At 49.3% G+C, this 25,274-nt stretch overlaps 1 protein-coding gene across 1 annotated transcript; it reads left to right on the plus strand.

Moving 5' to 3' along the window:
- Positions 1-1,310: 1,310 nt before the first annotated feature.
- BOD1 (biorientation of chromosomes in cell division 1) lies at positions 1,311-6,585 on the plus strand. The gene is made up of 4 exons (XM_021532142.3): positions 1,311-1,511; positions 2,550-2,674; positions 4,362-4,562; positions 5,750-6,585. Exons 1-3 carry the CDS (start codon positions 1,326-1,328, stop codon positions 4,558-4,560), a joined length of 510 nt encoding a protein of 169 aa, XP_021387817.1. The 5' UTR covers positions 1,311-1,325; the 3' UTR covers positions 4,561-4,562; positions 5,750-6,585.
- Positions 6,586-25,274: the final 18,689 nt, after the last annotated feature.

Consider the following 25,274-nt stretch of genomic DNA (forward strand, 5'->3'; position numbering starts at 1 on the left):
GCCAGAGCTCCAGGAGCGTTTGGACGGCGCTCCAGGGATGCCAGGGTGGGATTTTTTTGGGGGGGTTGTGCAGGGACAGGAGCTGGGCTGGATGATCTCTGTGGTCCCGTCCACTCAGGACATTCAGTGACTCTCCTGTCCACGGGAGAACACAAAACCATGTGCCCTAAAAACTCGCTAGAGGGGAGGTGCAGGGTCCTGGCAGATCCGTTTTTATCAATCACGTTCCTATTCTGGCTCTAAGCAGTCTCTGCAGTGTCCTGTCACTGCTGTCACACATGTGACATCAGCACGAGGGTCAAAATCTGTGCTGGGGCTGCCCCTGCATCCCTGGCAGTGCCCAAGGCTGGGCTGGGTGGGTTTGGAGCAGCCTGGGACAGTGGGAGGTGTCCCTGCCATGGCTGGGGTGGCACTGGGTGATCTCCAGGGGTCCCTCAGCTGTTCTGGGATCCTGTGATTACATTCCTGCACTACTTGTCCTCCTGAATTAGGATGGGAATGTCCTATTGGGATGGGACTAACCTGTTGGGATGGGAATATCCTATTGGGATGGAAATATCCTATTGGAATGGGAATATCCTATTGGAATGGGAATATCCTACTGGGATGGGAATATCCTACTGGGATGGTACTAACCTGTTGGGATGCAAATATCCTGTTGAGATGGAACTATCCTATTGGGATGGGAATATCCTATTGGGATGGGAATATCCTATTGGAATGGGAATATCTTATTGGAAGGGGAATATCCTACTGGGACGGGAATATCCTACTGGGATGGGACTGTCCTATTGGAATGGGAATATCCTATTGGGATGGGATCCCGACAAGAATACTGCACGATCCCACACAAATTGATTTTTTGCCCCGCAATTTACATCATCTCTGCGGCACAGGAGAACACACGCGAGTCACAACCTCGCTGTTATCATGGCAGGGGGACCCCTGAGCATCCAGCTGCACACCTGGAGCATGAAGGCCATGCTGAGGAACACTCCGCCCGGCTGGACCCGCTCCGAGGGACACGGGGAGCCCTGTGACCGCCCCGGCCGGGTGCTGATCCCAGCACCGCCATCCCCGCACCGCCGCCGGGGGATGCGGGAGGGTCCCCGCACTCCCGTGAACTACAACTCCCAAGATGCACCGCGACAGCGCCGCGCCCGCCCTTCCGCTGCCTCGCTGGGCCGCGCCGCGCTTCACGCTGGGATTTGTAGTTCTAAGAAGCACGGAGCACATAGCGCCGCTGTGGCGGAGAACTCGCCTCCCCGTGATGCAGCGCGGCGCGGTGACGCCATCGGCGCGCGGCGGCGCGGAGGCCGCGGGCCATGTCGGAGAGCGGCGGCGGCGGCGGGGCCGCGGCGGGCGCGGGGGCCGCGGGGCCGGGACCCGCCGAGCCCGGCTCGCTGCCGCCCGGGGACCCGCAGCTCATCGCCATCATCGTGGAGCAGCTCAAGAGCCGCGGCCTCTTCGACGGCTTCCGCCGCGACTGCCTGGCCGACGTGGACACCAAGGTACCGGGGCGGGCAGCGAGGCCAGGCCCTGCCGGGGCTGCTCCCGGGGATCCCCGCACACTCAGCCCGGCAGGCTGCTCGGCCCGGCACGGCTCAGCCCGGCACGGCTCGGCCCGGCACGGCTCGGCCCTTCCTGGGAAAACACCTTCCCGTGAGAACAGTGCTGCTCCCAGCCTGTCAGAAATTCCCATATTTTCAAATCTCCCTACAGCCTCAAACCGAACCTTTAACCTTTGTTTCTTGAGTAGATGGTCGCAGATTGTTGCTTGACATTCGTTTTTTCTCAGCCACCACGAACTCCTCATCATTTCTTGCCAGTATTGAATTGGGCTGTCAGTGTTGAGTTGGATTGTTCTCAATGACTCAAAAAATTCAATGCTTTTTCTTGAATTTTGCTTTCCCAGAGCTTTTACGTTCCCAGCAGGAGCCCTGTCCTGGGATCTGCCGTCCTCATCCAGGACTGACACATCAAACTGTGAAATATCCCTGTTTCCCTCTTGTCCTTCCCTTGCATCCAGGATGTGGATCCTGAGCATTTATATGGATTTGCTAATTAAGTTCCTGTTCAGTGGAATTACATTTCCTCTGATAAAACTCAAATAACTATAACTATCTTTAAAATTACAATTTTATATTTTTATTCTTATCATCCCTGCTAGTGCCATAGAAGTAAATAATCCAAGTTTTTGTTTAGTGACAGTATTGCTCAGCCAGTTTCCTGGGAATTCTGGGGTGGAGGCTTTCCATGCAACAAGAACTCTGCTTGAACAACCTCTGTCTGCACAGTTTGGATTTCACTACCATTTCAGCCCCAGTCTATCCAGCTGTTTGAGTTATTACAACAGTGAGCATTCTGTGCAATTTCCAGTTGTGTTCTCAGGGAAAAGAGGATTGTCTTTGTTCAGAGAGTGAGAGGAGGGAGAGCAGACAGCAGAGCAGCCTGTGTGTGACAGTAGCTGCACTGTGCAGGGCTCTGGCAGGGGGTTCTTTGGAGCTGTTTGAGCTGTTGAACTGGATTTATTTTGGGTTTTTTTTTAGCCAGCCTATCAGAACCTGAGGCAGAAAGTTGACAACTTTGTCTCGACCCACCTGGACAAGCAGGAATGGAACCCAGCCATGAACAAGAACCAGCTACGGAATGGGCTGAGGCAGAGTGTGATCCAGTGAGTGAGCTGCACAATCTGTGCTATTTGATAGGCCAGAAACCACCTGAGGCAAGGCAGAACTGGCAGAATTAAGTTTTTCACACCAATTCCCTTTGTCCACCCTTTCATTGTGAGAGTCAGTGCTGTCTGAACTCTCCCCAAAATGCACATTATTGCTCTGCCTGAAATGGGTGGGTTTGAGAGGAGAAATATTTCTGTTAGCTGCCCAAATTAGTACTGCACTGAGCTGGGTGACCTTGATCTTAACTTTCAGGAAAGAGAAGAGCCTTTAAAGATTCTTTACAGAGAGAGTCCTGAGGGTGCCCAAGGTCTGTGTGCAGACTCCCACCCCTGTCACAGCAATCTCTGCACCAGGGCCAGTTCCTGTCCAGCTGTTTCAGACACTGCACTGGGGACCACCAGGGGATCAGAGGGATGGAGCAGCTCTGCTGGGAGAGCTGGGATTGCTCACCTGGAGGGGAGAGACTTTGGGGTGACCTCACTGTGGCCTCCTCCTGAAGGAGCCAACAGGATGGGAAAGGAATTTTTACAAGGGCCTGGAGAGGCAGAACAAGGGGGGATGGCTTCAATTGAGAGAGCAGGGTTGTAGTAGATGTCAGGAATAAATCCTTTCTCTGTGAGGGTGGGCAGGCCCTGGCACAGGGTGCCCAGAGCAGCTGTGGCTGCCCCTGCATCCCTGGCAGTGCCCAAGGCCAGGCTGGACAGGGTTTGGAGCAGCCTGGGACAGTGGGAGGTGTCCCTGCCATGGCAGGGGTGGGGATGGATGAGCTTTAAGGTCCCACCCAACCCATTGTGTGGCTCTGACAGTTTACATTGCTTCCCAGAGCTGCTGAGTTTTAACCAGGGAGAGGAGGATGAGGTATTGCCCAAAATGTTGTAAAGAACAGCCCTGGTCCTGGGGAGTCTAAACTGTCACTCCTGGAGGGGCAGGGCTGAGCCCTGGGGGTGCCCAGCTCTGTGTCCTGCCCACCCAGGCTGCTGGTACCTGCAGGTGGCACAAGCTTGGTGGCCCCGTCTCTGCATCCTTCACAGCCTCATTATCCTGAGGCTCCTCTCCATTTCCTGTCCCTGCTCCCTTGCAGACATGACTAAACCCTCCCAGACAGCCTGTGCCCCACCATCCCAGGGCCTGACACAGCCCCTGAAGTCCCCAGGCACTTCAGTTCCTGCTGCTCAGCCCAGAGCCTCTGCTGTGTGCTCTCTGTCTTGTTTTTATAACCCATTCCCATCCGTCTAGACTGAAATTCTGCAAGTGACAGTCCTGTTCTGAGGGGGCAGGATTCTTCTCCCTCCACTCAGCCAAAAAAAAATAGCCTTTGCTCTCACCTGCCCTCCTCCTCAGAACAGTTTATTTCTCTGCTTGTGCCAAAATGTATTTGTGCCAAAATGTGTTTGTTTGCTTTCATGTTGACCTGGTTTCCACAGGAGCTCTGTTAAAAGTGGCTCTTGGCCAAGGTGTCATTTAAGTACCTGGGAGAGCAGATGTGAGTTGTTAATTCTGTAGGGAGCAGGGAGAGAAATAGGTGAGTGAAACAAGTCCCTGTTAAGGATCTCCTGAGTAGGCTGCAGTTCTCACCATGTTAATGCTAATTACAGTTGACAGAAGGGGCTCTGGAGAGTTTCTGGAGGAGATTGGGGAGAAGTTCTTCAGAGGAGCTGAATGATTTCTTTGTCTTTGTTCAAGGTCAGGAATGCTGGAAGCTGGAGTGGACAGAATTATTTCTCAGGTGGTGGATCCAAAACTAAACCACATCTTCAGGCCTCAGATAGAGAGGGCGATTCATGAATTTTTGGCTGCACAAAAGAAAGAGGAAAATGTGCCAGCTCCTCCTCCAGAGCCTGAGAATAAGGATCCTCCTGCTCCATCTCAGGATGCCTCCTAAAGGTCTGGTATCTCTGCCCTTACTGCTGACATTCCTCGTGCCTCATCTCTGTGCTTGTACAGTGCAAGATAGAGGAGGGCTTGGCAGGGGGGACACTTTGATCAGCAGCCTGCTGTCATTGTCACACAGCCCTCTGCCACTCCTAAAAATAACTGCTAAAAATAACTGGGACTAAGACACAGGGATGATGTAAATCAGCTATCAAGGAACACTGTGCACCCTACCAGAGCTGGGTTTGGATCAGCCCAAAAGGCCTTTTATTCCAGTAAAGCTTATCCAGAATAATAATAAAAAAAAAGAATACCCAGCAGCATTAACGTGGAAGTGGCTGCATTGCCTTCAGAACTGTATCAAATGGATTAAAAATAAATATCATGTACTGAAGCACAGTGGAATGGAGTGGAGACAGGTTATTATGGCTTAGCATTGAAAGTTTTATGTATCTCTGCTTCAGAACAAACACTGGAGTGTTGAATTGTCACTGACCAAATTAATCCTGCTGGAGTTAGGGCAACATCTCTGGGAGTGAAAAGCTGTTCACTGAAAAAACTGATTTAAATAGAGCAACCTGGATCTTCCAGCTGCAAGAACTGAGGGTGCCCTTGTGGCAAACAAGTTCATTCTGGCTTTTGTGATTAAAATAACTCCAGGGGCCTCAGGGGGCCATAACTGCTCCTCTGTCTTAGTACAAGGTGTGCCCATCTTTGCTAAGGTTGCAAAGGTTCATTTGGATATTGAGGAACCACTGCCTTGGTAGGAAATTTCAATCTGCAGCTTTGCTGGGGTACTTAAAACCATGCTGCATGAAAGGAAGTGAATTGGCAGTTGTTTATCTGCTAGGGATTTCTGAGAGCAAAAATGCTCCTTATAATCCACAGCTGATTTATTTAGGAGGAATAAGAACCTACAGTGGCTGTTCTAATGCTTGGAATTATCAGAGCAACCAGCATGGGGGTTTAGCTTAATAGTAGAAGTTTAAGTGGCTGTAGTGTCAGCCTGAGTTATTTGCTTGTGACTTGCAGCTTTAATGCCTTGAATTTTTGCATTTGTCTGGTTCAAGTAGTTTAAAAGTCCATTATAACCCGCAGCAAAGTGCAGTTGTTAATATATCCTGATCTATCCTAATGCACTGACTTGTGAAGGTGCTTTTACATCCTCTAAAATCTCTTTTTTTTCTTTTCCTTTGCAGGGAGATCCTGCTGCTGAGCAGCTGCAGTTGCAACATGCCCTGTTAGACTGGCAATGGATTCCTTGTTCCCTTTGGTGCAGGATTGCAGTCTGCCAAAGATGATTAACCTTTATTATCCTGTGGGAAATAGGCACTGAAATGGGGAAATTCAGGTGCCCCTGGAGTTCTGCCTGTGGAGGGACAGCCCAAGTGTGGAGAGATTTTTGCTGTGAACTGCAGCCTGTATTCATTAGTCATGCCTTTGGGCAAGGGGGTGGGAAGGGAAAAAGGGAGTTGTCTGCTGTCTGGAGGGAGTGGGGAAGAGGGCTGAGGTGCTAGAAGGAGCACAAAGAAAAGAAGGAGGGTATTTTTTGGGGTGGGGTATTTTTTGGAGACCAAGTAGAGCTGTCAGATTTGCTTTGATAGAAGCCAGAGGAGGGAGCCTCATGTGCTGGGTTTCAGGAAGCAGCAGGTGCCAGGACAGGTGGAAATCACTGCACTGCCTGCTTTGGGAAGGGCATTTCTCTTTCAAAACTGGAGCTAAACTTCAGGATCCACTATCAGATATATTCTCTTGAACACAAAAACACGTTTACAGTTGGCTATGCCTATAGCTGATGTCACTCCTATTTCCCAGGGAACTCTGGGAAAGGGCACACCAGAGTAGGGGATCAGGTGGAAATTTGTCTTATTCTGCTTGGAAGACTTTTCTTTCTCAGGTGCCTGGTGGAAACTGTCCTATGCTTTCAGCTTGAATGCATGCAGTGTCCTCTGGATGACAGTCAAATGGAGAATGTGATAACCTGTTCTGCCAGCAAATGCCCACACCTTTTTGCAATAAAACACCTCAAAAAGCATCTCTGAGGCTTGGCTTCTTCAGCAATTTTTCTTAAGGAGAAACTGTTTAAAGAAATGCAGCAGTCCTGATGGCTGGATCCCTAAAGAAAGTCTGACCTTACACATTTTATGGGTTAATCCAGGTTTAACAAACTGGGCTTGTTTCTTACCAGGAAATAAGATGATTCTAGTACCCCTTCCATAGAAGATGTCTCAAAAAATGTAAAATATTGTGAGGATTATGTGAGTAAAGGGTTCTCTCCTGGATATTGGTTTAGGGGTTAAAGACTGCTCAAAATGCATAATAAATGTTTTCCCTTAGGGCCTTAAGGGCAGCTCTTGACAGAGAAGAGCCTTTTACCTCCTGGTAGGGTTCTCAACCACTTCTTTGGAACGGAAACATTTATTCAGGGGTAAAAAATTGTTTAAGAGTTTAGAAAGAGCAAATGAAAAGGATTCTGACCGTGCTTAGGCACATTCTGGATGACAATAGCAGCAGTCAGGGAGCAGGGGCACGAGATCAGGGTTTTTTTGTAGCAAGTCAAGCTGGATTTACTGCAGTGAGGAGGGAACCTGAACCTGCATTTCCTACCTGACAGCTGCTTGAAGAGATGAGTGAAGGAGAATAGACTGAGCCAGGGTAGTTTTTAAAAGGCTTTTCCATTGTTCTCTGTTAACCCTGAGCTCTGACACTGCTGTTGTGCCTTTGGTGGGGCCCAGCCTGTGCACGGCTCCTGTGGCTGTGGGAACCTTCACATCCCAACAGAAGCACTTGAAGAGTTGGGGCAGCCAGTTTGGGATCACAGGCTTTAATGTTGGGGTTCTGAAGTCCTTGCTTTGCATCAGGGCCTTGGAAGCAACCCTGACACAATAGGACAGTGACAAAAGCCACCAAGTCCTTATGATGAAGGATTTGTGCAGTGCCCTTTGATGAAATTCTGCCAGTCACACAGGCAGAATCAGGATTCCAGCCTTAAAACCTCAGTAGTGAAATAGAAGTCTTCACACCAGAACAAAAGAACAAAGCTGTACCCACTGTAGAAGTGGAATTGTCCCTGCAGCTGGGGAATGAGTCAGGTTTTGCTGTGTTGGGTGTGTTAAACACAGCCCCAGGACTTTGGGGAGGCAGAGAGGTCCAAGACCTTCAAGGACTCAAGAAGCTCACATTAAACTGAGATGTTTGCATAAGCAGAGCTTTCCTGTGGCATTCACATTCTCTGGACAGAGATATAATTCTCTTAGGAGAAGCACAGAGAGAAGAAAAAACAATCCTTATATCTGCTCCTTTGTTTTCTCCATGTGGAATTTGGTATGGAGATTGTTTACCTGAAGTAATTGCTTGATTAGATTTTGGTGAAGGTTGTTTAAATTCAATAACCAATTAGATCCAGCTGTATCTCAAACTCTCAGCAGAGAAGTCACCAGTTTATTAGTAGCTGTTGATAGGTAAGTAAGAAGTAAGTATGTAGAATAGTATAGTAGCTCTTTAAATAGTATATTAATGTAATACAGTATAGTTTTAATAAAGCTATCTTTCAGCCTTCTGATCTAGAGCTAAACATCATTTCTTCCTAGTCAGGGTTGCCTTTTTTACTATACTTTCCTTGTTTTTCCACCATCTCTCTGCCCTTCTTCCATCAGACCCTGCAGCCATACAGCAGTTCTGACCTCTCTGTTCCTGTGACAGTGCCCCAAATGCTGTTGTCAGAAAACCTAAACAGCAGAATTCCATTGCCTTTCCCCATTATTCCTGGAAAACTTACATGTAATGCATAGCAAACACACAAAGCAAAAAAAAAAAAAAATCTACAAACATATTTTAGCCCAAGATAAACTTAATGCCAAGTACTGAACATGAGGTAAATGATGAACAATGTACTGAACATGAGTTAAATGATGAACAATGTGTTTTAAATATGTTTTTGAAGTAAAACTGATATTTGGTTTAAATTAATAGGCATTTTTTAAATTTCTTATTTAAATTTACATAAAGTAAAGGGATTATTCCTGGGGCATTTGCTGTGTAACTGTTCTGTCATAACTCCAGAGATGTTTTCCAGTGAAACCTGGAGCAGGTTACCAACAGAGCCGGGCAGAAACCACTGCTGCTGATCACCTTATCAAGGTCACAGTTTCACCTGAGTGGATTTTGGATTCCTCAAACAAATTTGTTGAGTGGCTCACACTGACTCAAGCAGATTCCACCAGAAGGAGCAGAACCAAAGTGCCATTACCTGTGTAAGGTCCCTTCCAGCCCGAGCCATTCCAAAATTCCTTAATTATGCATTTGCCCAGTTCTGGGTTCAAACTCACAAAGCACTGGAGCGGTTTCAGTCTTTCACAGATATTTTGTGGTTTATTCTGCAGTGAAGGACGGATTTGAGCGGTTTCCCTGGAGAGAGCTCGCTTTAGCTGCGAGCACGGGGGTCTCTCCGCATCCCCGCTGCGGGAATTCTGCTCCTTCCCGGGCGCGGCTGTTCGGAATTCGGCCGTAAGAGGGAGATAAACCCTCGCTTCATTTCTCAATCCCTCCCCGCAAATCCCGAGCAGATCCAGGATTCTTTGGCTGCCCCCTGAGTGAATCAGCCCAGCAAGGTGTGGAGACAGCTTTCCCAAAGTTTCCATGAGCTCTGACTGCGCCCGTCCAACGCAAATCGCACAGCAGACACTGACATTGCCCAAGAGGTTTAGCAATAGGAACAAATATCAGGATTAAGGGGAGGGAAGTGAACAGCCCCAGTGATCAGGGACAAAACCCCAGCTTTAGGATGTGAAACTGTAAATCCTGGCCTACCCATATCTGTAATTCACAGGTGTGGACGAGGCTGAGGAGATTGTATCAGAACCATTGCTGCAGTTCTTGCATTTTTGTGATTCAGGTGCTGAGCCCACAACAGAGCAGAGCTGTGGGCTCAGCCTCAGAACATGACTGGGCAGTGACCAGCCCAGTCTAGACACCATCCCAGCCATGCCCAGAGAAATGTGCTACCTCAGCCATCGGGCTGGGAGCTGCCTCCAGCCATCCCTGCAGCACTGGGACAAAGCAAAATGCAAGTCCAGCCCACCTGAGCCAGCTGAAGGACCCCACGTGGCACCAATTCCATCTCCCTGACCCACTGAATTCAGTGCCTTTTGCACTGTGTCTTTATAACAGATCCCTGCTCACACACACAAAAAAAAAGGGGGGGAAATAATCCCCAAAGCACTTCAGGTGTTGGCCCTACAAAGGATTCACATGAGAACAGAGGGCTGCAGTTGGCTGAATTGGGGCCTTTGGGAATTCCAAGCAAATTTATACATTAAATACACCCATTTTGGAAGGGATTTCTAAGAGAAATAGAAAACCATTGCCACGAGTTTCACATTCCAACTCTGCAAAAGGGAGATGAAACAATCACAATTCTGAGAACGCTCGCAAAAGTTTTCATTTTCTACAAGGGGGCAGCACAAGCGCAGCAAAAAAAAGAAAACCCTGTGGGAACTCTTCCCCCACAGCCCTCCCTGCGAAACACCAGGACATCAAACACGCCCCTCTCTGCCAGCATTCACCTCCACCAGCTCCTCCTGCCAGCATTTAGCCCTTCCTCCAGGTATTTCTGCCCAACTTCTCCCATTCCAGTAAAACCAGGGCTGCTCTGACCAAGAAAAGGAGCCTCAGGTATCACCAACACCAGCCTGAGCACCACACCTTCACTCCTGGCTTCTCCAACCATGCAAAAAGAACCTCACTAATACAAATCTTTTCAAGGAACCCCCAGATAAAGTCCAGTTGAGCCTTACCTTGCTCTGGAGAGCTCTGTGCTTCTTTGCCCCCGGGCTCTGGCACACTCTGTGCTGCCCCTGGGGCTCAGGGGAGCAGCTGATTTCATCTCGCCAAGGAACACCTGAGCATTGCCTTCCCTCCCAGCCCAACTCCAGCCACCTTCCAGGGAAAAAAAAAAAAAGCTGCTTCACCTGCAAAAAGGGATAACTGATTATTTCTGACCCCACCAGAATCTCTGCTTCCTACAGGACAGCCTGAACACAGCATGCAAAAACCCATCTTTCCCAAAACGCTTTGGAAAAGTGGAATTTGGGAGCTGCCAGGCCCACAGGTGACACCTGAGAGTTCCCCCAGGCTGACACTGCTCCCAAAGCATCCCACCCACTTCCTGCAGGGATATGAAGGAAATTCCAGGGGTGGGAGGTGTCCAGCAGTGTTATTTTGGGAACAAATTCCCTTTTCAGCATCCCACCTGCTTCCTCCAGGGATGTCATGGAGATCCCAGGGCTGGAGGGTGTCCAGCACCATCATTTTGGGAGCAAACTCCCTTTTCAGCATCCCACCCGCTTCCTCGAGGGATATGAAGGAGATCCCAGGAGTAGGGGGGTGTCCAGCAGCATTATTTTGGGAACAAACTCCCTTTTTGCCCCACAGGTGACACCTGGGAGCTCCCCCAGGCTGACACTGCTCCCAAAGCATCCCACCAGCTTCTTCCAGGGATGTGATGGAGATCCCAGGGCTGGGGGGTGTCCAGCAGCGTTATTTTGGCATCAAACTCCCTTTTCAGCATCCCATCCACTTCCTCCAGGGATGTCATGGAGATCCCAGGGCTGGGGGGGGCCAGCAGCGTTATTTTGGGAACAAACTCCCTTTTCCCCCAGCGCCGGTTCCGCGGGTACCGGGAGGGCACCGGGGCGGGTACCGGGATGCGGCTCCATCCCCAGCAGATCGCCAGGAGCCTTCCCAGCCCCCGTGGCTGCCGGGGAGCCCCAGGGCTCCGCAGGGCAGGGCAGGGCAGGGGTTGCTGCAGCAACAGCACGGCTCAGCCCATCCCGAGCCCCCCTGCCCTCGCCGCCGACGTGCGGGGCCGCAGGAGCGGCTCCGGGCTCTGCCGGGGCAGGGAAACAGGAGCTGTGTCCAAAAAAACCAACCCCAGGCAGGTTTTGAGATATGAGACGTCTGCGTTTTGGGGGGGTTTTGAGACAGAAAATCAGAGTTTTCCCATCAAACCCAAATTCCGTCCCCGAGCGATGCGGTTTCGGTGTTGGGCATCGCTCTCGCTGTGAGGAAAATGAGGGGTCGCCCCAAAACAGAGCTCAGCCACAGGCTGCAGCGCTCTTTGGGTGAGATATAAAATGGTTGCTGGATCTCAAAAGAAGTTTTCTGTGCCTTAGGAAAACAGTCTCCATCACACAAAAGCAAAAAGTGAAGTTTGGTGGGTAAACTTCACCGTGGTCCCCAGTAATTAAGCCATTTGTTATAGTTTTTGTATCAAGGCAGGGTTTGCTCTCAAGGTTTCATGAGTGTGCACTTCTTTCCCAAAGAGGGAGCTGCCTGAAGTGAGTTACAGAGGGAATTTGGGCATGGAAAGGAAGGAAGCACATGAAGGAAGTTCTGCCACGTGTGGAAGAACCATCTTGATGGCAGGGTGTCCTTAGGGACAGGGGCTGGCAGGTCTGCGCCACCACAGGGAGCTCTGGAAGCCTGCATGGAAAAGTATAAAGAGAATATTGATTTTTTGGTCAGTGCTGCAGACAGGAGAAATTCAGGGAAGCAGCTGTTTGGGTGTGGTTTAGATGAAATATTATGTTCCTTTGCACTTTGTCCATCCCCACCGAACAGCCACCTGAGAGAAGAGCTCGCTATCCCAAAGTCAGGGAAATCTTCCAAGCTCATAATAAAGAAATGTGGTCCTGGGGCATTTCCTGACCAGGATTATTCCAGGTCTAAGGACAAATCTGCTTTCTGCTTTGATTTTCAGTCATCTCAGCATTTGTGAGATGATTTGCTGCCCTGACCACTGGTCCTACCAGATCAGATCAAGAGATTCCATCTGTCCTTCTCAAGCTCAGCTCCTTCTGCTGTTGCCTAAAAGAAAAGCCTCTCCCAGCAGAAGAGTTTTAGAGTTTTACTCTGGAGGCTTCAGGATCTCTGAGAAGCAGTAGGAGAGATGACAGAGCTGCCTTTGAATCGAGCTGTGATGAATAATTCGTAATTTTGGTAGATGTAATATGTATGACATCCCTTACCTCAGCGAGAGCTTTCTGCAAAGAGTGAAATCAAAGGGAAAGCAAAGGAGCTGAGCTGAAGGCAGAGCTCAGACACCAGCCTGCAGGACACAGAGGCACTGGGAGTTACTGGGAGGAGATCCATGCAGAACAATTCCAGCCAAACCAGCAGTTCAGAATTCTGCAGGCATCAACCGAGGGCAGCTGCAAATGTGAGAGCCCATCCAAGAGCAATAAAGGCATGGAAATAATGTTCTTGGGGACTGGAAAAGGGCTCCAAAAGAAACGAGTTTATGAGATACTGGCTCATAATAGGAATTAAATTGCCCTTGCTGAAAAGCAGCTGATGCACAGCAAAGAAATGGTCGAAATCTTTATGGCTTTAATCAGAAATTTAAAAACTGGAGAGCCTTTAGGGTGTTTCAGCAGAGGGCAGAGAGTCTGACTGGGCACAGATACTCTAAACAAGGTTCTTCAGGGAAAGGTTTGATGAGTATGAGGAGGAAGAGAAAAAAAATGAGATTTAAACTGCAAATGCAGCAGCAGCACTGCTGGTACAGGGTGGATTCATGGGGTGTCCTGCTCTTGTGGGTCCCTTCTAACTCAGGATATTCCACTGTGATTCTAAGATTCCCTCTGCTCACATCCAGCACTTCCAGCTCTGCAGAAAGACACCTATTAACACTGCCCACAGTTATCATCCTGAAGATCTGGATTTGATTCACACAAAAAATCAGAGGGCAAGCCTAAATGGCAGTAAAGTTCCAGAAGGTTTTAAAAGTTCGAAGAATTCTGAGCCTTTTATTAGGTGAAGCAGCAAATCTGCAGGAAAAAAAATGCTTTGGGATTTGCTGTTCAATCTTACTTTTCCACATTGCTTTGAGCTCTGAAGGTGCTGAAGGGTTCAGGCAGGGGATGCATTTGTGGAACATTCCCTGCCACTGCTGCAGGATCTGGGAGTCCTCCCCATCAGCCACGCAGCACAAGATGGTAATGAGCACTAAAGAAGAACAAAAACCCAACTAATGGGACTTTCAGCAACCAGAAATAAAATGATGACAGGGATTCTGACAGCTCAGTGCTTGGTAACACCTTCACCTCTCCCAGATGTCAGAGGATAAGCTATTTTTACCAAAAAGAGACGTAGAAACGGGAGCTTATTTGGACACCTGCAGCAGAAATTGATTTGAAGTGATTTGAGCTTTGAAAATGGGGTTTGGAGGCAACTCACTGGGCTTTGTTTTTCTGGAAAGGGGGCCAGACCACCTGAGATTCTTGGTGCAGGATCAGTCTCTCCACTCTAATGCCTGTCAGTCACATTTAAATATGTGCAACATTTAACTTTTCCACTCTCTGGACCTAGACATTATATAGATTTAAATTTAGACTTTGCCAGTGGACAAGATGAAAATGGTGCTTCCTCCTTTGGGTATATCAAGGCTCTCTACTTTTGATTTTTTTTTTCTTTTTTTTTTCCCCAAGCATTTTTTTCTTGTTCCTTTTTAGAGCAGAAAAAACCACAACATAATTCCCCTGTCCCACTTCCACCCCAGCCAAGTTCTATCTCCCACCCGCAGTGGCAGTGGGTTTATCCATCCCTCAGCTCCATCATTCCCACTCCAGGCCCTCTGCTCTCCCCGTGCTGAGCCCATCCAGGCAGGAGCTCCATGTGCCAGGAGCACTTGATCCACTGAAAGATTAAATTTCATGCTGCAGCCTCCAGTTATGTGACCCAGAATGTCTGACCTGATGTCAGAGGGGCCTGGGGCTGTGCAGATATTTCCCCAGGGCACCCTGCCCTCTGGCCACCGAAGGAATCTGATCCAGCCACAGGAAAGAGCAGGAATTTTCAGCTGTCCCATGCCCTGGGAGACATCTGTGCCACATGATTCTGATGTAAGGTGCTTCTCACCCACTCCCTTTCTCCTCTTTGCCTCTCTAGGTACTAATCCTGCAGTGATTTCTACAAATACCCAGATAATTAAGATGTATTTCCCCTTTTCCAGCTTTTACAGCCAAAAACCCCACACGGGCTCCACGCTTGCAAGGTGCTGAAGCCAGAAATCCAAAGGCAGGAAGCATTTTGCAGAATTTCACCACCTTTGTGGGGTTTGCTTCAGCCTTCATGGAAATCCTGACCCCTCTGGGATCAGAGAGTACCACCTGAGCATCCACCCCACAGAGAACTGAGGTGAAAGAGGGAAATAATTCCTGACACCAAAACTCACAGCAGCTGGGAGCTGATCCCTCCTCCCCTGTCTGTTCTCCTTGTGTTTCCTAAATGGCTACAAAAGGTGAAGCCCAGAGCTCCACCAGCACCAGGAGAGGCAGGAAAATGCCTTTCAAGTTTATTTTCTTGCCATCAACTGTTTTCAAGCAAGGGGTGATTTTTAATGACCGAAGGGTCTTGAAAATGAAGTGTCTGGGTATAAAATTATTGCTGCTATTATTTAAAGAGCAGCATATTAAAATGATTTAAATTTTTATGCTTTAACATCTCAGGGGTGGAAAAACCCTCTCAGAGTTTTTGTAGATGCTGAAATAGGCCTGGCTTGTGCAAAATGTCACCCCTGTAGGAGCTTTTACCCCATAATGACACAGATTTCCCAGCTGCCTGCTCTGTCTCCACTGTCTCCACATCTCCAAGTAGCCCTTACTGGGCTGTGGATGCAGATATTCCAAACATTCACATGTTATTGATGGAAAAGTGATTGTTTTGGGGGCGTTTTGACAGTGTGGATGTGTCAGCCGGCAGTTGTTTCACCTGGCTCATCCTTTGTCCACATGGCATCCAAAAATTGCTTCATCAGGCCAGAAGTGAAGGGAAGCACGGAGTCACCCCTGGGGATGGAATCAGCATCTCCTCTGTCCCTATCCCAGCTCCAGCTGGGATCCCATCCTTCATTTGGGGTAACGCTTGTAGACTCCCTACATCATTACCCCAGCTTAGGAAAAGCAGCAATAATCTACCCACCTCCACCTCTCCAAACTGAGAACTCTGTGAGAACCAAGGTTAGAATGATGTCCTGAAGATGAAATCCAGCCCAATTATATGAAAATTAAGGTTAGAAGGATGTCCTGAAGACAAAATCCAGCCCAACTTTGTGAGAATTAAGGTTAGAAGGATGTTCTGAAGATTAAATCCAGCCCAATTTTGTGAGAACCAAGGTTAGAAGGATGTCCTGAAGACTAAACCCAGCCCAATTATATGAAAATTAAGGTTAGAACAATGTCCTGAAGATGAAACCCAGCCCAGTTTGGTGAGAATTAAGGTTAGAAGAATGTCCTGAAGACTAAATCCAGCCCCAACACTCACCCCAAACCCAACATGGTTGCTTAAAACTGCGTGGCACAACGGAGATAAGGAGAGCTACAGAGTCATTTGGGAAGTCCAGACAATGGGCTCATCAATCCAAGCTGCTGCCAAGGCAGACATCCAAATAAATGCTACCAAAGCCACTGCTGTGACACCCCCACCAAGGGGGCTGCAGCACTTGGGGGTAAGAACAGCCCCCAGACCAGACTGTCTGTTAAAAAACCAAAACACAAGCCTGAAAAGCCCCCAGAGAAAGCAGCACTTTGTGCATTTTGGGGCTCTGGGAAACCTTGGAGCCAGGCTTTTGTCCCAGGGCAGCTTTTCCCTTTCAGCCCTGCCTCGCTCAGGGCTCCCTTTATCATCGCTGCTTTCTGCTTGCCACCACCCAGATGCTGCAAGAACGGGCAGCTGAAGGCTCCTGACATCAAAAGGCTCCTGTCGGCTCCAAGGGACACTTAACCAGCCCTCCATAAATCACTGGGGTCACCGATTAAACAGGCAGCCCCCTCTGAACAGAGCAGCCCTGAGTTTGCCTGCCCTGCTCCCTGCGGCGCCGCACGTCCACCTCTGCTCCAGCTCATCTCCTCCCCGCTCAGGGCACTGCCAGACTAGGGCAGAACTCCTCTCAGCATGGTCCTTTTTGGGGTGCCACATCCTCTTTGCTGTGTTTTCTGGGAGTTGTGCATCCCCACAGGCCAAGCAGCTGATTCCCAGATTCTGGTCCTCTCTCCTGCTCTGCAGAGATTTGCCAGCCACAGCCACGGATTTAACATTTTTATTCTTTCCAACCCCACTGGGTTGCACAAAGGAAGCCACCACGGCAGAAAACTTCTGTACAAGGAGGCTGAATTCTTCCCTCAGCTGTACACAAGCAGGTTTTTGCCCTAAGGATTGGGGCGATAAAACCAGGAGGGAGAATTTGGTTTGACAGCCTCCAAACTTTTCCCTTTCCCACCCAGTGCTGTTCTGCTGGGCAATCGAGGCAAACAAAGTGGAAATGTGCAGCGTTGAGGCTCCTCAGATTTGGGAATAGTGAATTTCCTGGTGGCTGTGTCCAGCAGCTCACTGTTCACAGGGGGTGCCCACGGATTCTCTCCTCCCCTGCAGCTCCCTGGTGTGCAGGAAACACAGCTTGGGCATTTCCCTTGCAACTTTTCCTGGCGTTTTCCACAGGGGGTGAAAAGTGGGCCCAGCTTCCATGTGAGCTGCAGGTAACACAGTCCCACAGTCCCACGGCTCATCCCTCGTTCCAGGAGCACTGCAGAACATCAGAGGAAGGACCTGAGCTCTTCTTTCCCCGTGCCAGGGGAGAGGGGCCACACTGGGACAATCTGATGGAAAAAAGACCTCTTGAAAAAGCTCCTGGTCAGAGTGTCCCAGGTGGAGCCCAGCTGGGCCATCCTGCCCTGGCTCCTGTGCCATCAGCTACAGCTTTCTGTACCTTTGGGGCTTTTAAATCACATTGCAAACAAGCCAGGGGTGTTTTACAGCTCGCTGGCAATGCCACGCTCTGCAGACAGCAGGGGCAGCCCTGGAGGGTTCTGTTTTTACAAGCATTTCCCAACACAGTGCCAGGAATGCACGAGAAATGCTCACATTTAGGATATGGGGGTGTTTGTCCCCTTCCACAGCTGGCCCAGAAATGCCCCCAGCGCTGCAGGCAGCCCATGGGGATGAGATTGGGGAGGAAGGGCTGGTCTGTGCTCACTGGGGGTTTTATGGTTGGTTCAGGGCACTGGCAGAGCATCTGTTGTCAGACCTGCTCCTCCCTCACTTGAGAAGTTATTTGCCTCATCAAGGGCCAGTTTGCTTGTTTAGAAAAGGAGATTATAATATTTATTTCCCAGCAGAGATGCAAAGCCTCGTCAATCGTTACTTAAGCAACTGAGAGCTTTTATTTGGATGAGGCTAAATAGGTGTAAAATTATAGGGGGGATTAGAGACAGATTAAGGGGTGCCTGTTAGTCAGAAATGACTCCTGGTGGGCTGGGAATATTTCCAAGAGGCTAAACATAACTTGTAGCAGCAGCACACAGCAAGCATCTTGTGCTACCCTGTGCTTAGAGCCAGCAATGCCTTGCAAACCTTCTCCTGCCCTGCTGGCCACACCTGATGACAGCTTTAGGGAGCACACTCAGCTGTCCCTGGAAGTGAGAGCTCACCGTGGCACTTTGGCTGAAGGGTTTCACTCAGAGGCAAGTGGAGATGAGGGTCAGAGCCTGCTCTCTGTCAGGTCTGCCACCACCCTGAACCATCACTTTCAGCAGCTTCCCTGCCACGGGTCCTTATCTCAGATCCACCTCTGTGCTCCTCACAGTGTTTGGGTCTTTTAGAGCAAAGTTCTCATCCTGGAAAAATGGTGACACATCCCTTCAGTGTGTGCTGTCACAGCAGAGGGGCTGCAGCCCCTTACAGGGGCTGTTTATCAGCAGCACTTTATCAGTGTTATCAATAATAGGTTATCAATAACACTTTATCAGTGTTATCAATAACAGGTTATCAATAGCACTTTATCAGAGTTATCAATAGCACTTTATCAGTGTTATCAACAACAGGTTATCAATAGCACTTTATCAGAGTTATCAATAGCACTTTATCAGTGTTATCAATAACAGTTTATCAATAGCACTTTATCTGTGTTATCAATAACAGGTTATCAACAGCACTTTATCAGTGTAATCAATAACAGACTACCAAAAGTACTTTATCAGTGTTATCAATATTATCAATAACAATTTATTTATAGCACTTTGTTAGCTATCAATAACACTTTATCAATAACACTTTATCAGCATTTATTAATAGCACTTTTTCAGTGTTATCAATAGCACTTTTTCAGCATTGCCAATAACAGTTTATTAGTATTATCAATAACAATTTATTAATAGCACTTTATCAGCATTGCCAATAACAGTTTATCAATAACCCTCTTTCATCCCTTCGCTCATCTCGGTGCCCTCTGCCTCCCCAGGAGGAGGAAATGCCACCTTTTACCCACCACAAAGCCCCATGTGTGCCTCACACCTCCTGAGGGTGGCAACAAATCAGAACGTGCAAAGACCATGAACACTACCAAGGAATGATATTTTGATATTTCTTAAAAAAAAAAATCAGCATTTCATTTTCCTTCCCTCAACTTGCTTGAAAATTGTGCAACACACAACTATGTCAGCCCATATAAAACAAAAGCTGCACTTTCAAATTGCAGCACTGAATTATCTCTGGACTGGATGCTAAAATTGCTGATTTTTTTTCTTTTTTTTTGAAAGCATAGGGGCAAATGTGATACTTTCAAATATTTCTGAGGTCCTGGGATTTCTGGTTGCGTAACAAGCAAAAACTTCTCTTGAGTCATTATCCCCTCCCCTTGTTAAGTTCTCATTTGTTGTCACACATATGACATATCAGCTTCCTACATCAGTGGGTTGGAAGATCGTACCTGCTTTAAAATCCTTTATAATGCTGCTTCTCCTTCCCTCAAATAATTATTTTTTTTTTAAATTTTAAAAGAAACCCTTTCAGGTAATCACTCAGCCCACAGATCTGAAGAGAATCGCTGTCTCCTGACAATGACATATTGCCTGTATTTTGGGAAATCTAAAAAAAACCAGGGAGTATATTTATTGAAGTGATCTGTACCTGGAATCCTCCTCTCGATACTGCAAAGGCACACGGGGCCTGTGTGGAGCAGAAACCTCACAAAGTGAGATTCTTAATAAAGGGCAATTTTTTTTCCAGTTTTTAGAAGAAACTGAATTGTGACAATCAAAGTGTCACACCCATGTAGCTGTTTGCCTTGGGGATGAGGTTCAGGACCAGGGTGGGTGAAACTTCTTCTCTTCCTTCTCCACAGCTCACTTCCACAGAGGGGAGCAAAAATCAGAGAGATCCCAAAGGCACCTGGGAATATCCACCCTCCTCCTCCCCTCAATCCTGCTGTTCTTGAATAAAAATATATCAGGGGGGCTTCTTGGTCAGTCTTAGAGAGAAACAGGTCAGCCCTTGGATTTCAGGATGGAGAGGGGGGCCACAATCCCACAGAAAGGTTGGTGACCCCTGTGGATGTCCTGCTCCTCCTCCCCTCGGCGCTCAGCCCTGCGCAGTCCCTGCCCCTGGTGGGTTCCACTGCCTGATTTCAGCCAGCATCAGCTGTGCCTTTTTCACTCTTACCACTGAAACACAACCCTTGAATCACCATTTCTGTCCAGATTGGGTGAGGATGTGTGGCAACTCAAAATTTTTAGAGGTTCCAGGCCTTGGTCAGAAGCATTTGAGACCCTGGCAGGCAGCTGCAAACAGCTGTGATTTTGAGTTTGAACCATGGGATGAGTTACCAACTTTGGAGGTGGAACAAGCAGTCACAAAGGGTTAGATGGGATAGTAAAAGTAGTTACAAAGCAGAGGGGAGATTTTTTTAGTATTGTACAGGGGGGTTTTAGCACCTGTACAGGGGGGTTTTTACTTTGTACATGGGGGTCAGAAGTTCTAAGATGGAGGAAAGTAGGCTGATCCTGTTCTTCCTCCTTCTTCTTCCTTGCCTCCATGTTCTTGGTGATGTTGGCACTCACAGATTGGTTTAGAGCAGAAAAGCAATTGGTAATATAGGTAGTGGGTATTGGGGGAAAACTATAAACATGTAATATGTAATATATCATATAAAAGATAGCAGCAGCCCTGGGCTGGGGGAGAGAAGAAGAAGACAGCAGACAGAGAGGATGTCAGGGTGTGTGTGTGCCTCTGCCTGACCTGCTGAGCAAACCACAGCAGCTCAAGGAGAAAATCTTTTAGATAACTCACAATAAACTGCCTTGAGACCGGACAGCAAGAGCCTGCGCAGTTTTTCTTTAGAATCACGGGTTGGAGGAGAAATTTCACCACCACACGGGACCCCAGAGCAAGGCTGGGGTTCTCACGAGGATGGAGCACACCTTCCTCACGGCCTCCAGGAGAGCTCAGCTCCGCAGGCCATCCCCCTGGCTGGAATGCCTGCAGCAGCCCGGCAGCGGGTGCTGCCCCACGCTTCTCCTTCTCTGAGGCTCCCAGCAGCCTGCTGTGAGCGCCCATCCCACCCAAGCCCGGGCAAAGCCAAGCCCTTCCCTGCTCTGTGAGGCAAAGCTCCCTCCTGCAGGGCCTGGACAGGCTCAGGAGCTCTTCCAGCTCCCAGCTTTGCCCCCTGAGGCTCTGCTCATTCCCAGGAGAGCTCCTGACAAGGGTTTGTCCAGGAAAACAGGGATTTGTGCCAACAGAAACCAAGCCCAGCTCGGAAAGGAGGGGTCCCCCTTGTCTGTAACACAAGCCCAGCACAGGCAGGGATGTTTTCTCAGTAACCAGATCCTGAGAGGAGCAGAGGGGGACTGTTGGGAACCAGCCTTGCCTCCCTCCAGCTTCCTCTTCTCCCTTTCCAACGTAAGGGATTCCTTCTCACCCTGAAGGAGCCTGGCAGGGCACAGCCCTGATCTCAGTGCCAGCCACTCCCACTGCTTTCAAGCTCTAGAAACAAGAGCTAGGTTTCAAAATCTAGAAACATCAGCCCCTTCTTCTCTTCCTTCTCCACAGCTCACTTTCAGCTCCCTAGGGGCTCCAGAAATAAAAACCCATGAGTTTAAATGACAGCTCACAGCCAAAATCTGTAATTTTTTACATAGAGGAGCAGGCACTAATTGAAAACTCTTCTGGTTGTTGCACAGGTTAACACTCTTCCAGAAACCAAAATAATCAGGCCATGTTCCTCATTAAATAACCCACAGTATGAACACCAATATTCTGTTAGCTTGGTGCTGCCTAAAGGATGCTCCAGCCTCTTCTTCTTATCTTGGAAATTGCAGATTTAAAGAGAAGCCTTAGAAGTGGTGATTTGGACACAGGGCTGAGAGGCCACTGCAGAAATGGATGGGAAAATAAAAGAATATTGGGGAAGAGATGAGTTTTAAGGTATTTTCCAACCTGAACCATTTGGTGATTTTGAAGTGGCAGGAGAGGAGCCCCCAGAGCCCTGGGGGTGTCTGGAGCACCTGCTGCTCCCTCTCTGCCGTGGTGACACTGAGCAGCACATCCCATTATCTGCTGGGACCACAGGAAGGTTCATCCCCCCACTCAGCACATCCCAAGCTGCTTCTCCTGCTCCACGCTGGCCTTGGAAGCAGCCAGCAAAACAGGAAACCCGTGCTGAAAAACAAACCAGTGCCACCCAGCAAGAGAAAATGAACAATTTCCCCAAGGAGCTGGCGGGGAGGGGACCTGCCTTTGTGTGGGTAATGAGCAGGAGCAAATGGCAAACCACAGTTCATCCCCTGCCATCCATCCCAGGATGGACCCAGCATCTCCACCGGCTCACATCAGCCCCCTTGGGCACTTGGCAGGAATTCAGAGGCAACTGCAGCAGCCTTTGGAAGGCAGAGCTGGATCACAATGTACCAAGGGAACTGTGCCACCCATTGCCAGCTAATCCTGCTCCAAGAGCCCTACGAGGAAGAACCCCTATGGAGTAATGAGAAACTTAAACCAAACACGAGGCTCTTTTCTAAAAGGGCCATTTATCCTCGGAGGGGAAGCAGGAAAACACACATGGCACCACTCAGAGCTGCGTGCTGCCTGCTTGGTACTGCGAGTTCTATTTTCACATTTTTATAATTATCACATAATGCATAATGTGACACAAAGCAGGAGGTGTCAGCTCTGTGCAGAGCCAGACTGAGCACAGGCAGGCACTGCGTGGTCCCCACAGGGCAGCCGAAGCCTGTGCTGCTCCTCCTGACCCCATCCCAGGAACACCAGCCACGTCCCTGTGCCCCAGGTCACCCCCTGGAGCAGCACAGCCCAGTGCAAAGCTGCTCCTGCCCTCACTGTCTGCCCAGGAGAAACCTCTCACGCTGCAATCAGGGGGTTTGAGCGAGGTGGCAGAGCCTGCAGTGGGTCTCAGCCTCTCCTGGACATCCCCCAGCCTGCAGAGTCAGGTTTTCAAGCCAGGCAGGTGTGCTCTGAGTTGAGAAAGTGCAAACACAGCTGGGTCTGGCCAGCACCGTGTCCTCAGGGCACGTGGTCATCCTGGCAGGACACCCACACCCTGCTGGTGCCCGTGCCCAGCCATGTGAGATCCCCAAAATTCTTCCTGGAAACACGGGATAAGTGAAACTTGTCCCCATTCAGGGTTTCAATCTCCTTCTCCTGAGAGTCCCTGCCCAGGAAAACTCTCCTGGTTGTTGCACAGGTCAACACTCCTCCAGAAACCAATCAGGCCATGTTCCTCATCAATTAACCCACAGTATGAACACCAATATATTCTGTTAGCAGAATATCCCTGCCCAGGGCACCCTCTGGCTCTGTGCCCCCCATTCAGGATCTGTTCTCCAGTCTCTCCCAGCTCTGGCACTGCCCCTGGCACCCCCTTTGCTCTGTGCAGCACAGGCCAGCAGCTCCCTGTGGGATCAGTGGCTGCCCTGGCACAGGGCACAAAAGGAAGGCTGGCTAAAGGATGCTCCAGCCCCCTTTTCTTATCTTGGAAATTGCAGATTTAAAGAGAAGCCTTAGAAGTGGTGATTTGGACACAGGGGATGCGAAGCCACTGCAGAAATGGATGGGAAAATAAAAGATTGGGAATGAGATGAGTTTTAAGGTCTCTTCCAAGCTGAAGTCTCATGGGACTGGGTCATGATAACTCCTGGGAGATTTGCTCTGGGCTGCTGACAGAGGATGGAGGCTCCAGCTCCATGCAGCACCTGGTCTGGTTCTTCCCAGGCTGATGAGGGATCCCTGCCTTGGCTCCAGCACCCTGGCACAGGCACATTCCTGTCACCAGGGCCACTCACACACACACAGAGCTCTGCTTTTCCTTATTAATGGTCTCATATAATCTTTTCATCTTCACACTCAATGCCAACCCTTGCCCTGCCATCAGGACCAGCTGGCTGAACCTCACTGTGGAAAAGCAGAGCCTGCAGCAGGGCACACTCGAGTCCAGCCATGGCTGGCACAAGGCAGCAGCTCTGAGAGATTTCTGCAGCAGCTCCTGCTGAGAAGAACAGAGATTATCCCAAGGAGAGCTTCCTCCTGTATGGAAATCCCTTCATTTCCACAGAACTGAAAGGGTTTTTCTCCCTCCCCACCCTGACCTGTGAGCCACAGACAACTGCACAGTGCTGTGGAGCAAGGACAACCGAGAGAGAGGAATAAAGCAACTTTTTTCCTTCCTGTAGCAAAGTATTGTCCAAATAACCAGCTGGACTGAGGAGGGGGGGCTCTTCCAGAGGAACTGGCATGCTCTGCTGTTCCTAGACTAAATAGATTGGTGGGCTTCTCCAGCCAATGCTGGTTTACAGAGAAGCTGTACAAAGTAAATATCTTCCTTCCAAGGCCAAACCCCTCCTGGTGCCAGCTCTCAGCTCGGAGCAGATGTCCCTGCTTGGGCTGCAGAGCCCCCGAGGAGCAGGGCCAGGTGTCCCCAGCTGTGCTCTGCAGCCCCTCGGGCAGCTGGAGGGGACTGGGGGTGTCAGACAGAGAAAATTCCTCACCGAGGAGATGGGAATACAACCACCACTCCATCAGGGGTGTCTCAGTCACTTGGAGTTGCTGTGTGACCTCAGGGAAGTGGCTGAAGTTTTTAAGAGGCAGAGTTGAGCAGCACAGCGGGTCTGTGTTGAAGAAATCTGCTCTGGGAGGGAGTGTCCTTTGTCAGGTAGAGAGAGAAAATGTGATTTATTATTGGAGATGTGTTAGGGATTCAGCAGTGCTAAGGTTGCTTCTAAGCTTGGTGCAGGAAAATCTCAAGGTTGAGTAAGATCAGCTCAGCTGGGCAGAGCGTGTGTGAGGTGATGAAGCTCAGAACTCCTCCAGCTCCTCCAGCCCAGTGACCACGAGAGCTGGGCACTGCCCAGAGGTGCAGCAGAGCACCAAGCACCAGCCCCTCACCTCAGGGCACCCAGGATTGCACCTGATGCCAAGTGCGCAGTGAATTGGAGAGAAATCTGTCTTGGCTGGGGTAAAACAGGAGGCCAGTTCATCCACGGGACATGTACAAAGGGGAGAAGCCAGCAGCCTGTGCACTCCTTTCCTTGCTTTCAAGAAACTTGCAGCCTCAGGCAAAATCAGAGTTTCAACCCAGCAGCAATGAAATTGCCTTTCACAAAAAAACCTCTGCCTGCATCTGGTGGCTGAGAAGGCTGCCAAGGCTTTAACCCTCTGCTGTTAACAGAGAGAGATATTGATGAGTGTCCCTCTGCCGAGGGAAACCAAATGGTGTTTCTAACCTCAGTGGATTCTTTGCAGCTTTTCAATTCCTGAGCGGGGCTGTAGCTCCAGACGGGGCTGTAATTGAGATGCATTATCCTCTGCCTCTGAAACTTTCCCAGGCACACATGTGCACACACACAGACTGTGCATTCAGCTATAAATACATTCTGTACCTGC

This window comes from Lonchura striata, chromosome 13 (genome assembly GCF_050655825.1).
Source record: "Lonchura striata isolate lonStrDom1 chromosome 13, ASM5065582v1, whole genome shotgun sequence".
In the NCBI taxonomy this organism is placed as follows: Eukaryota; Metazoa; Chordata; class Aves; order Passeriformes; family Estrildidae; genus Lonchura; species Lonchura striata.